This window comes from Eubalaena glacialis, chromosome 18 (genome assembly GCF_028564815.1).
Source record: "Eubalaena glacialis isolate mEubGla1 chromosome 18, mEubGla1.1.hap2.+ XY, whole genome shotgun sequence".
NCBI classification, from domain to species: domain Eukaryota; kingdom Metazoa; phylum Chordata; class Mammalia; order Artiodactyla; family Balaenidae; genus Eubalaena; species Eubalaena glacialis.
Window position 1 is genome coordinate 28,405,974 of NC_083733.1, and position 15,822 is coordinate 28,421,795.

A 15,822-nucleotide genomic window follows, 5' to 3' on the forward strand; every position below is an offset into this window, starting at 1 on the left:
ACATCCGTGTACCGCCTATATTATTTGTTTCATATTTTTCTTTAAATCAGTCCTCCATCCCCTCTTTTTTTTTCACTTTAAGAAACTGATCTTAGGAAACATTTATCACTACTATCAATGAAAGACTTGTGTTAAGGACCCTAAGTAGAAGGTAGTTACAAGGATAAATACAGTGCAAACAATGGTATTAACTTCTAGCTGGAACCTGCGTCCTTCCTAAGGTGCTAACCCTGTGGTCTGCCCCCTGCTGGCTAAAAAGGGATAATCACCAGTGTTTGGTGAGTTAGCCCTGATCTGAGACTTTCTCTTTGGTGTAAAGTAATGGGAAGAATTAAAATCTTTAGGATGCAAACCTAAAATCTTGTAATCCCTTGTGTCCTGTACTTAAGGAAATCCCATTTTCTTCCACCATGCTCGGGGTCCCAGGCTAGTCCTGGCAATGTAGTTTATCCCTGAGGCAGTACTGCCAGGCCCCAAGGTCCGAGCACCTCTGACGGCCAAGGGGGAGGTGGGCATGGCCAGTGGGCAGGTCGGGGGGCCTGCTGGTTTCAGCCACTCCTCACTACCAACAGGTGGTTCGTAAGTCAAGGCTCCATAAACCCGGTGAGGTAGTCTATCCAGACACTTCCCAAAGGGACAATCGGGAAATGGTCCTAACCATTTCCACCTGGTCCACTGCCCCTCCCACCCTCCACAGGTGAGGAAACAGGCAGGAAAGGCTGAATGGCTTAGACAAACAACACTCGAAGCTTAAGTGTTAAAACTTCCTCGAGAGGAGCTTTGAGCAAGAATGACCTTCCCTGTACAAGATGGGAAGACCTCCAGGGAGGAAGGAACCAGGCCCCCAGGTGCCCGCCTTGCCCAGCTCAGGGCTCTCCCAAGCACTCACATGATTTCCTCCAGGGCCGGGCAGAGCACGAAGCTGGCAGTGAGGGGCTTGGCAGTCTGGTTGTCAATCTCACACGACACCAGGCTGGAGACGGAGAAGAGGATGGGATGGAGGTATCTGAGTCAGGGGCACCCTCAGCCTAGTGCCCCTCTCCCCACCCTGCAATCACAGCAGGAGGGACCAGAGTGGCCAGCATCGGGGGCAGGCTGGGAGTCTTAGGAAAGTGCCCCCTTTTTTTTTAGTTCCAGGCTCCCCCATACCTGAGGCCTCTGTCACTTCAAAAGCCTTCCCAGGTGCCAGGCTCAGCCAGAGGACTGCCCCTACTGCACCCCAGCTCCCCGGTAGTCAGAGGAGGCTACTTACTCGATCTGCCGAAGCAGTGGGAGCCCCAGACGGAAATGTGGGACCCCTCCGGCCAGGTTGTTCTCTGCCAAGCTGCAGGGCAGGGGAGACACCCGTGAGAGGAAGCCCCAGACCGCGCCCCCCCCCCACCCCGGCCCCCTGCCCAGGCTCCGCGGCCCCTAGTCACCTGATCTCTTCCATGTGTGGGCATCCATCCAGGGCCTGGCCCAGGCTCAGCGCCCCCTCTGGGCCAAGATGGCTGGATGGAAGGCTGAGGAAAGGGAAGGGGTGAGGGGAGCCTGGGGGACCAGGTATGGGAACTGGGGGGCTAGATCCCCCCAGCCTGAGCCTTGTCTCAGGCTGCACTGCCAGACCTTAGACAGTCTCTGGGTAACTGCCACCCTAACCCCTCTCCCCACCCACACAGGACCTGGGTGGGTATCAACGGCCCTGGCTTTGGGGTCTGAGATCCCAAGTTCAAGGCCTGGCTCCTTCATGTATTAATAGGGTAAGCTTTCCACACCTCTCTGGGCTTTAGTTCCCTTGCCTGGAAAATGGAGCAAGTAGAAATCCCGGCCTCACAGGGCTCAAATGAGACCATGGACATAAACTGTAGGGTGGCAGGGCGCTTTTCTCCTGCATAGCCCTTTGCTGACCCTTCCTCACTCACCCTCGGAGACTGGCTCACAGGGTATGCTGAGCTATGAGGAAACTGAGACTCAGAAGGGGCAGGGGCTTGGCCAAGGGCCCACAAGGGGCTGGTGGCAGAGCCAGGATGAGGCTGGATCTCCTGATTTCCCTCCAGAGGCAGGGGAGAAGCAGGCGGGGGAGGGGCAGCCAGCCCCAGCACACGCCACAGTTTCCCCTAAGGCGGGGCAGCTCAGCCGATGGGGGCCTTGGTCCCCTAGTGCTCCTGGGGGAACCCCTCCCGCTAACCGTGCACACACCGCGGGCAGGGGGCCACTCACTGCAGGACCCTCAGGTTCCGGGGCAGCCCCCTGGCCAGCCCCAGGGCTGTGGGGTCTCCCAGGGCATTGCAGCCGAGCCTGGAAGAGGAGAGGGGATGAAATTGAGCACCAGGCTGGCCTGCTCCAGACCCCTGCCCTGTGCCCACTGGGGGACCCAAGGGCCAGGTGGCCTGCGGGGACACAGAGGGCAGCCCACCCGGGCAGACACTCACATCAGCTCCTCTAGGCGCCTACAAAGCGGGAGACACTCCACCAACCGCACTCCCCCTGCCGGGCCGATGCCATTCGCCGAGAGGCTGAGGAGGGGCAGACGTCAGACCCTTGACTCCCCCGTCCCCCGCCAACCCCACCACATCTGCTAGGGCCCTAAGAGACAGCACTCTCGCCACACACTGTCCCAGCCTGATGGGACAGAGAGGCCCAGGGAGGAGCAGGGGCTGGGCTGGCTCAAGGTCCCCAGATCAACAGTTCCAGGAGGTAACCAGCCCCAGGGCCTGGACACTGAGGTTAGGGGAGGAAGCCAGAGTCTCCCCAGACCGTGGTGTAGCTGCTGAGCACCCCTGTCAGGAGGGCTGGCCACTCACTCTATCTTCCTGAGCTCAGGCAGTCCCGGCAGGACAGCAGCTAAGTTCTGGGCACCGGTGTCTCCAATCTGGTTGTGGCTCAAGCTTGGGGAGAGAACAGCAGGGGAATTGCAACCATCAGCCTGCCACCCATCTCATCCTGTCCGTGTCCTCATCCCAGAAGAGGAGGCCGACGTCTAGAGAAAGGCCTCAGCCACAGTGATAAAGTCCCCTCACCCTATGTTGGGTGAGGACTCCAAACTCTTGTCTTCTGTTTAGGATGTTCTCCCTGGTGTCTGACCTAAATCCCTCTTGCTGCAATCAACACTCTCATATCCTATCTTTGGGTTTCCCGAGGTTCTGGGTCTGGGGTGATGCAGTACATAAGTGGGTGAAGGTGACGAGACTCAGAAGTGAAGAGTTTCCTCAAGGAGCCCCTTGCTTCTGTCATCTTCCCCTGCCAAAGTTGTCTTGGGTCTGGGGGAGGGACAGGCAACTCACCCTAGCTCCTCCAAGCTGGTGGCAGCTCTGAGAGCCTTCGAAAGGTGGCAGCAGCCGACGTCACCGATATCACTCCTGCTCAGACTGGAGAAGCAGGGCCAAGAAGCCTTAGTCAGGAGTAAAGGCATTTGCAAGTGCAGTGCTAAGAACTCTACAGTTTGCAAAGCCTTTACACATCCAGGAACTCATATGTCAGTCACAAAACTTCCGAGGAAGGGGGATGGGCAAGGTGGGCAGACTGTACCCAATATCCAGAGGAGAATTTGGAGGCCCAGGGAGGAGCCGTGATGGGCCAAAGACTCCCAGGGCCTCACAGGCAAGGTGGAAATGAAAGGCCAGAGCCATTGGCCTGGAGCAGTAGCCACATTTTTTTGGTTTGCCCAGGCTTTGCCTCAGCCCCTATGTCAGGGATCTTCAGGCCAGCCCGGCTGAATGTCAGTTTCACGTGTCTCTCACAACTCATCCTGTTCTAATCTATAAAAATAGTGGGCTTTTCCTTAAACCCAGTCTATTTATGGTCTGCTCTGCACTTGACCACACCCTGCCTCTGTGAATGGGGGGAAAAAACAAACGAAACAAAACAGCTGATGCAGAAGTATTAGTCTGAGGGTTGTTTGTTTTGTTGTCTTTTGTTTTGCAAATTAATTTTTAGGGAACTGCCTTTCCGTAAATTAATTTGGGTGAAATGACCTGGTCCCCCAAACTCTGAGCTCATCTCCTACACGCTCTACCCTGCCAGAGTGGGGGGCGGGGACTTGGATAAAAACAAAACAGTGCTTTGTGTCATTGCTTGGGTTTGTTTAGAGTCACAATATTTCATATTTTGAAAAATCACATGAAAAGAACATGTGCTATTTGTTTCTCAAAGTGGCCAGGGGCACAAGGGCAGAATACCAAGGTCATCAGCTCTGAGGCTAGACCATCGCTACTCAAAGTGTGGTCTGTGGCCCCCAGAACTGGCATCACCTGGGAGCTTGAAATGCAGAATCTAGGCAACCCACATCCGTGAATCAGAAACATGAACAAGAACAGAGGATAAATTTGTGCACATGAAGGGTTGTCCTAGGACTTGTGCTCAGCCCCTTCAGGTCACTTTTGTAGTGCAGAGGAAGCTGGTGACAGTAAAAGGCAAGAGCTGTGACACCGACCTGGGAGGGTTATAGGAATGTGCCGAGGACAGGAGCCACAGAGGGTTCTCAGAGAGGGGCCCCAGTGTTTCCCTAGATGGGTGGTCCCAGCAGAACTTGGAAGTACCTCCTCCTACTCACTCCCATGGGGTCACTTGGTCACTCACCGGAGGCTCTGCAGGAGGGTCATGTGGCTTAGTCCTTGAGTGAGTGCAGCCAGGGTAGAGCCGCCCAGTGGGAGGTGGCTGAGGCTGGAGGAGAGGAGGCCACAGGAGGACTTGGCATGCTGGGCTTGGGTCCCTGACGCAGACCCTGAGTGCTCAGCAATGCCCAGTGATCTCCAAGACAGCCACTTACATCCACACAGTGTAAAAAAACCCCCAAAACTGTACAGACAAAACTGCACTGGGAAATCCAAATGCTGTTTTCTCTGTAAGAATTATTACAGTCATCCAGGCAGCAGTTCTATATTCTGAATCACACTAGGCCCAGACTACTGATCAGTAACCATAGCGACCACATACCAAGCACATACTAAGGGCCATTTAGAGAAGATGTGATATACAGTTATCCCCATTTTACAGATGAGGCACACTGAGGCCCAGCAGTCACACACAGAAAGTGGCAGCATCAGGAACAGAACCCAAGGCTGTAGGATTCCCATTCCTGGGCCCAACCATGTGTTACCCATGGATCATGCTCCTTATGGCCCCCACCTTGGGCAGGAGAGAGGAATAATAATAATAACAGTAATAATAATAATGATAATAATAATAGCAGCCAATACTTGTAGAGTGTGAATTCTGTGCCAGGCTCTAAGTGCTTCATGTGTGTGATCTCATTTAAACCTCACAATCACTGAGGGGGTAGGTCCAGCTATTATCCCCAGAGTTAAGATGAGGAAGAAAACAGAGAGAGGTTAAGTACCTTGCCTAAGCTCACACACGAAGAGGTGGAACCGAGAGGTGACAACCATCCTGGTTTGCCCAGAACTGAGGAGTTTTCCAGGATGCGGGACTTTCAGTCCCGGCTAAACTGGGACAGTTGGTCACTGTGCCAGGAGTTGAACCCAGGTGGTGTGGCTGTTAACTAGCACCTACACCCCTAACCATTTCACCCAGACGGACAGGTGGGAAAAGTTGGCTGGATCTGAGGGGAGCTGCTTGTTGGAGAGGAGACACTCAGAAATGACAGATCTGAAACTGGAAGAGGTCTCTGGGGAGTGAAGATCCATCCCTTTCCTTCAGACAGAAAGGAATCATTGGGACTTCCCTGGCGGTCCAGTGGTTAAGACTCTGCGCTCCCAATGCAGGGGGCATGGGTTCGATCCCTGGTCAGGGAACTAAGATCCTGCATGTCCTGTTCTCTGAAGCACTTCCAGCTCCTGGCTCTGGCCCGGGTGCCCAGGTGAACACACATATACGTTAAACGCATGAATGAGCCAATGAATGACCTCATTGGGCCTCCAACTCCACCCCAAATATAAGCTTCCAGAAGAATGGGAGGCTGAGCAGAGGTGCAAGCACATGGGGGGAAGCCAAAGAAACATCTCAGTGGGAAGACAGTTGGACCCTCTGGTCAAAGGTCTCCCTAATACCACCCCCTGACCCCTGCCAGGATATGCAAAGAGGGACAAAGTGGAAGAATTTCATTCATTGTTAAGGGGCAAAAAGTCAGAGAGCTGCTTTTAAACTGTATTCAAAAATGTGTCCAAAAAAATCTGGAGGAAAACTCACAAACTGCTCATTTACAGAAGTTTTCCCAGGGGGTGTCATTGCCAGGGATTTCATGTTCATTGTTACATATTTCTATGATGATGGAACTTTTTATAATTCATGTGTATTTTTGGTCAACGGATAAACTTAGAGATTAAAAGCAGAAGATGCCTTGTCAGGTGTTCTGTCTCGATACTGTCATGTCTGTGCAGGATGGGGACCTGTCCTTTAGACTGAGGCTGTTTCCAGTGTTTCTAAGAATTTGGTGACTCCAAATCATAGGTGAGAGTAAAAGTTGCCAGTTACTAAGGAAACGATTGTAGGCAAATGGCAGTGGTCATCTATGGGTTTTTTTTCTGCCCAGAGTTTGTTTCCCTGTCTTGTGTTAATAGTCCCCTGAAATACCACCCCTGACTCAGTCCAGATAATTGGATGGGCATGTGACCCAGATCTGGCCAATCAGATTATCGTGTGCTTAGAGCCACAGTGATTGGTTTAGGGGTGGGCATGTGACCTGGGCTAGTCCAGTGAGACTCATTCTAGGGACTTGTGTTGTAGGTACAGGGAAAAAGGTGCTCCCTTTCCACTTGGCTGGTAGGAAGTGAACCTGCAGCTGCAGGGACAGCCTGCCTGAGGATGAAGTCAAGAGATGGGGGTTGGGGAGGGAGAGAGAGGGAGGGAGGGAGGAGGGGGAACAAATAGAGAACCTGGATCCAACCAAGCCTGAAATCAGTTGCCTTGTTATTTTCTGTGACATGAGTTAACACATTTCTGGGTCGGGTTGCTTTGTCTGAGTATTCTGTTTCTTATGATGAAGCATTTTGATAACACCCAGAGCCAGGTAAGGAAGGAAAAGGGAGGGCATTCAGCTCACCTGGGTCCATCCAGGAGATTGACAGTGGTGTTCACTAGAGATGCAAAGGTTCTTAGACATGCTCCCAACTCCCCCGCTCTCACCCCCATTAACCACCACCACTTACTCAAGCCTCTTCAGCCAGCACTTGCCCTCAAGGGCCCCCGTCAGCACCTTGGTGCCCTCCTCGCCAAGTTGATTGTTAGACAAGCTGGAGGGGACCAAGCATGAGGTGAGGGTTAGACAAGCCTGCCCAGCCCCTGGAGCTGAGCTGTCAAATCAGTCCCCCTTACCACCTCAGTCCCCCCAGGAGGCTGGCTCTTGGTTCAAAGATCCCAGACCACCCTTCCTATCCGGGCTCCACAGGGACATTCCTGGCCCCAAGGGTCAGGCTCTGGGGTCCCCGAGGAGGTGGGCACTGCAGTCACAGCTGACCCAGCTGAGAAAGGATGCCCTGGAATGAGGGCTGCACCAGAGGAAGCCAGGGACAAGTGACACACACCACACACACACACGTGCAATGATCCCTTCTGCTCCTTAGCTCTCTCTCTACCCAACACCCAGAGCCGCTCTAGGCAGAGAAGGATGATGAGCCCCATTTTACAGATGAGGCTTTCCAAGTCTAGAGAGGCACAGTTATTCGCCCAAGGTCACTCTGAGTGAGTGATAAAGTCGGGACCAAGAATCCAGTGCTCAGCCTTCCCCAAGCCACACCCAGGGTTGCCGGGCTTCATCAGGGAGAAAAGCAACAGGCTGAAGTCCCACCACCCACTTTAACCAAAGGCACAACTGTCCTCCCCACCCCTTGCCTTTAGCTGGGCCATCCCTTCCCGGACCCTTCCACCCCACAACTCACTCCAGCTCCTCCAGGTGGTGACAGTGGCTTAGACCAGATGTCAGGTGGGCTAGCCCATTGGAGCTCACACAGCTGGAGGTCAGCCTGGTGGGGGTCAAAGGGAGGCAAGTCAGGTAGGAGCTCTGGGTCTTGGGAGCTCTGGATGCTGGTGGCAGAGGGCAAGGAGGTGGGGTGGGGAATGGTTCCTGGGGGGCAGTGGGAGGGGACCTTCCTTCCCTTCATAAATCTCTCCCATCAGGGAATCTTTAAGTCAAGATATAGCTTGGAGGCAGGCACATGGACTAGTTGAATACTTCTTTAAACCACAATCATTCAGGTAGCAACTTCACAACGTCTGCCATAATCAGGCATCACTGTAAAGTCTAGCTAGTTACTGTCATTTACCATGAGCTCTGCATCTTTATTTAAACAAAAAATGTAGCAAGTATTGGAGAGGGTGTTAAAAATATATTGGTACCAAAAGGAGACCTTCTCTCTGATGCGATCGGTTGAATTAAAAGAGAACTGAGAGTTACAAAAGCTCCACTTTGCAACCATCATCCTTGATATTTGATTCAGGCAAGCATTATCAATGGATGCTAAAATTCGTGGGTGAAAGTTTGAGGAAGACCAGGACATTTACATCATCTTAAAGTATCTTCCTACCAGATAACTGGTTAATTACAAAGGGAAAAACAGTAGCTTTGCAAGTGAAGAAACCTGGCAGACACCACCTTAACCAGGTGATAACAGTTAACATCACCAGTAAGGGGACAAATAGGCATCATGTGCCTCCCGATGTGACACACTGAGAAGAACACAGCAGCACCTCTGTGATATTCCTGCCCCAAATGCAGAACCTAAATCTAAGCATGAGGAAACAGCAGAGAAACCCAAGCAGAAGGACATTCTACAAAGTAACTGGCATGTAAATGTCATGACAGTATGAAACACAAAGAAGGGCTGAGGACACATTCCAAATTGAAGGAGACTAAAGAGAGATGACAACTGAACACAGTGTGTGATCCTGGATAGAATCCAGGCCTGAAAAAAAACGCAATAAACATTATTGGGACAATTGGCAAAATTGGAATATAAACTGTAGTTTAGATAATAGTAGGATATCAATGTTAAATTGCCTGAATTTCATACTTTTACTGGATTAGGGGAGAGAATGTTCTTGTTCTTAGGAAATTCACTGGAATATTAAGGGGTGAAGGGGCATAATTATGCAACTTACTTTCAAATGGTTCAGAGCAAGAAAGGGGGGGTGGAGAAGAGAGGGGAGGGGTGAGGAAGGAGGAAGGGAAGAAAAGAGCAAATGTGAAAAAATAATGACAAAGGGTTAATCTGGGAAAATGGCATATGGAGGTTCTTCTCAGTCTTCTCGCAACTTTTCTATTAGTTTGCAATTATTTCCAAATAATAAAGAAAAGAAAAAGAAAGAGCATTCAAAAGGGAATCACCTTCGTGCCACGTGGCCATGTAGATGACCATGAACCCTGGCATCATCTCCAGGGTCATGTGTGGTCCCAGCCCATGGGATGGGGACACAGAGCTCCTTTGAGCGCAGGGTTGGGGAGAACAGGAAGTGTGGGGGCGGGGCTGAGCTGCAGGGGGCGGGCGGGGGAGGCCCTGAGTGAAAGTCTTGTTTGCATACCGGAAGTTCTTGAGCTCAGAGAGGGACAGCAGGAGGCTTTGTAGCAGCAGAGCACTGGCTTCGCAGAGGTTCACCTGGGACAAGCTGAAAAGGCCCAAGCATATTCCAGAGGATTTCAGGCTGGACACACCTCAGGGATCAAACATCACATAGAGATGGGGAGGCCAAGAGAGGGGCAAGGCCCACCCAAGAGCTCCCAGTGGGGCAGGGCTCCCCTCTGCCACCCTGGGGCTCTCCCCCACTGGCCAGGTGTGATTCTCTCCTGCAGAGGGAAGCAAGAATGCTAGCACAGCCCCAGGCTCTGCTCATCCCCATCACGCACTGGCCAGCCTCTCACCTATGGCCTGGAGCGGGCACTGGGGTCAATCAGAGAACTCAGGGCCCCAGACAGGGTTTCGGGGTGCTGACCTGAGCTGCCGCAGCCGGGCGCAGGTCTCCATCAGCTGCCTGGCAAGAAGGCTGTGGTGGGTCCCAAGGTCACAGTGAGCCAGCCTGGAGGTGGAGAGGGAGGCAGCAGCTTCTGAACACCTGGCTCAGTACTGGGGACTCAGTCCCTACCTGCAAGGAGCGTTTCTTACGGTGGTAAATAAATGCTAATCAAATAAAGTCCCCCGATTTACTAATCAATCATGGGAAGTACTATGAAGAAGAGGTCAGGATGGGGCACCTGGTATGGCTGTGCAGGTTGTTCACTGCACAAGGAGACCCAGCCAAGGAAGTGAGTTGGGGCTGAGATCCAGGTATGGTCTAGTCCTCACAATGTATACTTGCAGGGCTGCATTCCCCCAAAGAGGCGACATTTTAATTTCCAAAAACGTGCTATATGGATTAGAGGAGCTGTGAACCCAGGCCTCTGTAAGAATGGATGATGGGAGGACTTGACTAAGTCTGGGGGGGTTGGAGGGGCCTCCCTGAGATGGTGGCATTTAAGCTGAGACCTGAAGGATGAGGTCACGTTAGCCAGGTGAAGAAGGATGAAGAAGGAAAGGGAGGAGAGAATATTCTGGGCAAGAAACAGCCTGTGCAAAGGTCCTGAGGTCAAAGAGAGCAAGGTGGTGTTTAAGGTACTGGAAGCTTAGCTGGAGCCTAGACTGGGGTTTGGGGTGGGGATAGACAGCATGAAGAGGTAGGTTGGGCCAGATCTCACAGGCCATGTAGAGACTTTGCGCATCAAAGGACTCTGAGCAGGGGCATGAGAATTATTGGTCAGAAGCAGCAGTACCCCCCTCTCTCCCCCTCCCTCCATCACCAGCCTCTCTCTTGGGGCCCCAGGTACTGGGTCCCACCTGAGGGCCACGGCTTCTGGGTTCTCCTGATGGGGAAATTCCAGCTGGATACAGAGCTGCTGCTGGGTCTCGGAGATGCTGAGGAGGGAAGGGGTAGCCAGCGTGAGGCCCACAGCAGCTTTCCCGTATAGGCTGTGCTGGGACTGGGGCTGCTCAGCTGACTGAGCTCCCAGACCCAGTGGGGACCTGGACATAGGTCAATTAGACACCAGCGCCTTTGCTCTTAGCTAGTCCATGGGATTCTGGCACCTCTGGTCACAGAGCCATGGTGTGTGTTACTGTCACCAGGGGCCCCTTCCAGACAACCAGCAGGGACTTCCAGCAGTGTCTGTCTGGGATCTAACAGCCCTTTGTCTTGAACCTGGGGCTGCCTTCCTCTCTCTGGCCCTGCGGCTTGCCTACTGCACAAGTCCCAACAAGTATGTGTAGCCCCTCACATATGCCCCAGGAGCTTCTGCCATCTTGGGGACCCAGAGAACTCACTAGGGATTCAGTTATTACCCCACAGGACAAGAGACCAATGTCTAGATGACGGATGGTCCCAATGGTCATGAAAAGATGAAGAACTTGAGGGGCCTCCTCCCTGGACTTACCTTATTTCAGTGACTTTGCCTGAGGCTTGGGCACAGACTTCTAGCAGCATGAGCACCCCGGCTTTGCCCACCCACGGCTCCTCCACCCTGTCACAGAGGTGGACACAGACAAAGGTCGCCTAGGGTTAGTGGGGGTGGGGAGGAAAGTGCCAAGGCGGCTGCCTAGAGGCTTTTTGGGTTTTGCTGATTTTTAAAACAATAAAATTTAAAATTAGGCATAAGCATAAAACAGAAAATTAACATCATCCTTGTTCTAACACTTATGCAACCATCCAAAGGGAAAATCTTATTTTTTTAAACAATATTTTTAGGTTTAAGAAAAGGTCTACATAATGTCACGTTGCAAAGATAAGGAAATAAAACTGTATATGAAACATGATCCCAATTTTGTATTTAAAAAAAGGAAAAATATATGTGGATAGGGAAAAACACATATGGTGAGGAACAGGGAGACAGAGCTATGAGAAAAATATATTAAATGTTAATGGTGATTGTTTCAATTGTAGAATTCTCCTGAAGGGTGTTTATTTTATTTCTTCTTTAGTTTTCAATATTTTCTGAACTTTCTACAATGTGTATGCATTAAAGATTTTTTTTTTTATGTGAACCATTATTTTAAAGTCTTTATTGAATTTGTTACATATTGCTTCTGTTTATGTTTTGGTTTTTTGGCCACAAGGCATGTGGGATCTTAGCTCCCTGACCAGGGATCGAACCCACACCCCATGCATTGGAAGGCGAAGTCTTAACCACTGGACTGCCAGGGAAGTCCCTGTATGCATTAATTTAGAAGCAGGAAAAAAGAGAGTTGTTTAAAACATTGCTGCTTCTAAAGTTATGTTGAATTTTTTTTTCAAAGTACTATTTTCTTCTTACGTTCTTCTGGGTTTTCCACAAATTTCTACGAGGAGTACACATTATTTTTAGAGTAAGACAAGTTTTATTTTAAAATGCTATTTGGGGTAAACTAGCGATTCTACACCAAAGAATTGAAAGCAGAGATATAGAGATATTTGTACACCTATGTTCATAGCAGCATTATTCACAATAGCCAAAAGGTGGAGGCAATCCAAATGTCCACTGACGGATGAATGGCTAAAGAAAATGTGGTGTGTACACACAGTGGAATATCATTCAGCCTCAAGTAGGAAGGGAAATTCTATAATATGGTACAACAAGGATGAACCCTGAGAATATTATGCTGAGTGAAATAAGCCCATCACAAAAAGACAAATACTGTATGATTCCACTTGTATGATGCACCTAGAGGAGTGAGACCCACAGAAACAGAGTAGAAAGGTGAGTAGAAAGCCAGGGGCTTGGGGGAGGGGAAAACGGGGGGGGTGGTTAATGGGTACTGAGTTTCAGTTTTGCATGAAAAGTTTCGGTTACACAGCAATGTGAATGTACTTAACACTACTGAACTGTGCACTTAAAAATGGTTAAGATGGTAAATCTTATGTTATGTGTATTCTACCACAATTTTTAAAAATGTCATGTTGGGGAACAACTAGACTCTATATGCCTCATCACGGGCTGAGTTGAGAAGTGCACAGCATTGGCCATGAAGTAGGTATTTTTAGACACAAATCCCATGGAGCCTTTCCAGTTCCAGGAAAGTCAGGGGTTAGAGGAACAAACTCAATGACATCACAAGGAAGCACCAGACAGAGCCAGAAAGTGGGACGGTCTACAGCACAGGGGACCGGTTTTGTCAACGGTTCACCCATTAAGAGTCCGAAGAGCCATCACCACTCTATGCAAATGTGGATCTTGAACCGGATCCTGGATCCAAAGAGCCAGCCGTCCCATCTGGGGAGAGTGGGAAATTTTAGATTGGACTGGGTAATACCTGACACTAAGGAATTGCTACTGATTTTTGTAGGTGTCCTAATTCAACTGTGATTATGTAGAAAATGTCCTTATTTTTTAAAGACTTGTGGTGAAATATTTTGGAGTGATATTTTATGAGATCTATAACTTACTTTAAGACACTTCAGCTAAAAAGTAAAAATACGAGGCCAATATGGAAAAACACGAACAACTGTTAAAACTAGGTGATGAGAATATGAGTTTTCAAAATTGTTTTTCTACTTTTTGGAATCTTCTCTGTTTTTCTGAAAGTTTTAAAATGATCGCAGTGAACATACAAACATGATATTTGTTACATGTTATTTCTGACCTCAGCTCAGTGTCCTTTTCAGTTTCCTCTTTTTCTGAAGTCCCCAAATATAGGCCCCACCTTGGGGAGGGCGGCTTCTCTGCACCTGAGGGGGTTTCGGGGACTCATGGGCAGGGTGGGTCTACATCCAGGTGGCAGGGCTCTGGATGCAGGAAACGGCTAAGACCATGACCTCGGGGGGACCCATACTTCAGAGGCAACCTCTGCCCCCCATTCCCACCACGGCCCCCTCCCAGGGTCACGGGCAGGCGATACCTGAGAGTAAGCAGCCCTTCCGGCCACTTTAGCAGACCCAGGAGGATGGTTAGCTGTTCCAGGCCCACGAAGCACTGGGTCAGCCTGCAGACAGAGGTCAGTTACCAGAGAGGTTCTGGCAGGGACTCTCCACCCCTCAGCTGCCCCCACGGGCTGGGCCTGGTCACTCACGTGAGCTCCGTCAGCCACAGGGCCTGGCTCAGGCCAGTGGCCAGTCTGGGCACGTGCTCTGGCCCGAAGCTGCATTCGCTCAGCCTGAGGGCAGAGGGCAAGGGACAGAGCTTGGGCGAGGCCTGTTGGGACTGCCGTCCTGCTGCCAGGACCCATGGGGGAGCCTCCACGGAGGGCGAAGGCCTGGACCAAAGGCCTGAGAAAAGGCCAAAGACGCAACCCCTGCCCTGGGAGCTTCTCTTCTCTTTGGAGAGACCACCTCCCAAGAAAGTGCGAGGAGTCAGTCATTTACTGAGCCCTGACTCTAAGGCAGGCCCTGTGCCAGCCTCTGGGTGTACCATGTGAGCACGCAGGAGTGCCTGTCTTATGTGTAGTGTCTCACCGAACCCCAAGAGCGTCACCTACAGACGGAGAAAGTGACCAACCCAAGGACACACAGCTGGTAAGAAGTAGGGACAGATTCGGGTTTCAATCCAAGTCAGCCTGGCTCCACACCCCAAACCCATGACCGCTTCCCTCGTCTCCAGTACCACCCTAGTCCAGGCTCCCTCGGGGGCAGGAGGGACTGGGGTTCTGGCTGTGGCCCTGCCCTCCTGCTGCCCGGCCCCGTGTGGCCGGCAGACAGGCCTCGGAACACTGTCTCACAGACAGACGGGCTGAGAAGAGGGCCCAGCACAGCACCACGGGGCCGCTCCCTCTCAAAGGACAGGGGCCACCAGAGGTGTCCAGGAGGGGCTGACATTTGAGCTGGGTCTTAAAGGATTAGGAGAATTTGATCCCAGAAAAGGTAGGGAAGAGAACGTCAGGCTGAGTACCCAGAAGAAGGGAAGCTTCATCAGGCAGTGCGTGTTTGGTGAACAAAGATCCCTTGTGGCTGAATTTGTGCGCACATGTGCTGTGTGTGTGTGTGGGGGGGTGGTATGTGGTATGTATATACTTGGTGTGAGGGTGGTGTGTGTGTGGAGCGGGGGTGGGGAGGAGTGAGGAAGAACGCGGCGGGAGGTGACAGCCAGATCAGACTCTGAGGGAGAAGACCAGGCTAAGGAATTTGGACTTTATCCTGAGGGCCATTGGGAGCCACCGAAGGGCTTAGAGCAACGGAGTACCACAGTCAGATGTGTGTGTTGGGAAGATCCCTCCAGGTGCTGTGGGATGATTGGAGGAGGCCTAGCCAGAGGCAGTGGACCGATTCAGAGGCCACGACCAAAGGTGAAGTAAGACATGTAGAGGAACTAACCCAAGGCTGAGAGAGAGAGACAGAGCTCAAGGCTACCGGGGGGAATAATAATAACAGTAATAATAAACAACTGATACAACACTCAAATAAGCCAGGGCCTTTCCAAGCACTTTATATATATTAACTCATTTAATCCTCACAATAACCCTAAAGGGTAGGTCTCACTATTATTCCCATTTTACAGATGAGGAATTGAAACACAGAGAGGTTAAGTCACTTGTCCAAGGTCACACAGCTGGTAAGTGGTAGAACTAAGATTTATCCCAAGTGGCTCCAGAGTCTGATCTCTTAACTCAGAAGCCTCCAGACTTATAGTTAGGATGTGGCTAAGGGGCACAAATACCACTCAAAGGCCCAGCCCAGGGGCTGGAGGTATGGGGAGATTGGGGGCAGATGTGGGGGAGAGGCAAACCCAGGCAGTAGCTTGAAGCAGGGTGTGTGAAGGAGGAGAGGACCCAGAGAGGAAGGAGGCATGGAGGCCACCGCAGGGTCAACCTCCTCTCCCCCAGCCCCCATTCCCGTCACCCCAGACCAGAAATTACCTCAGTGTCTTCCTAGCCTCCTCCTGTTGGGAGAAGTGAATCCAGAAGCTCTGCTTGGAGCCCAGGCTGCAGAGAGAGGGGTGTATGGAAGCCGAGGGCCCAG

General features: G+C 51.2%; 1 protein-coding gene across 1 annotated transcript in view; it reads right to left on the minus strand.

Annotated features, from left to right (window-relative positions):
* The window catches only part of NLRC5 (NLR family CARD domain containing 5), a 100,791-nt gene that overhangs the window by 2,382 nt on the left and 82,587 nt on the right, over positions 1-15,822 (minus strand). The window contains exons 32-48 of the mRNA XM_061173665.1: positions 15,720-15,785; positions 13,941-14,024; positions 13,770-13,853; positions 11,333-11,419; positions 10,740-10,817; positions 9,862-9,945; positions 9,454-9,537; positions 7,815-7,898; positions 7,086-7,169; positions 4,558-4,641; positions 3,264-3,347; positions 2,784-2,867; positions 2,412-2,495; positions 2,200-2,277; positions 1,419-1,502; positions 1,253-1,324; positions 890-973 (exon numbers count right to left, since the gene is read on the minus strand). Of these exons, the coding sequence (XP_061029648.1) occupies positions 890-973; positions 1,253-1,324; positions 1,419-1,502; positions 2,200-2,277; positions 2,412-2,495; positions 2,784-2,867; positions 3,264-3,347; positions 4,558-4,641; positions 7,086-7,169; positions 7,815-7,898; positions 9,454-9,537; positions 9,862-9,945; positions 10,740-10,817; positions 11,333-11,419; positions 13,770-13,853; positions 13,941-14,024; positions 15,720-15,785 (1,389 nt within the window). The remainder of the gene's footprint in view (positions 1-889; positions 974-1,252; positions 1,325-1,418; positions 1,503-2,199; positions 2,278-2,411; positions 2,496-2,783; positions 2,868-3,263; positions 3,348-4,557; positions 4,642-7,085; positions 7,170-7,814; positions 7,899-9,453; positions 9,538-9,861; positions 9,946-10,739; positions 10,818-11,332; positions 11,420-13,769; positions 13,854-13,940; positions 14,025-15,719; positions 15,786-15,822) is intronic.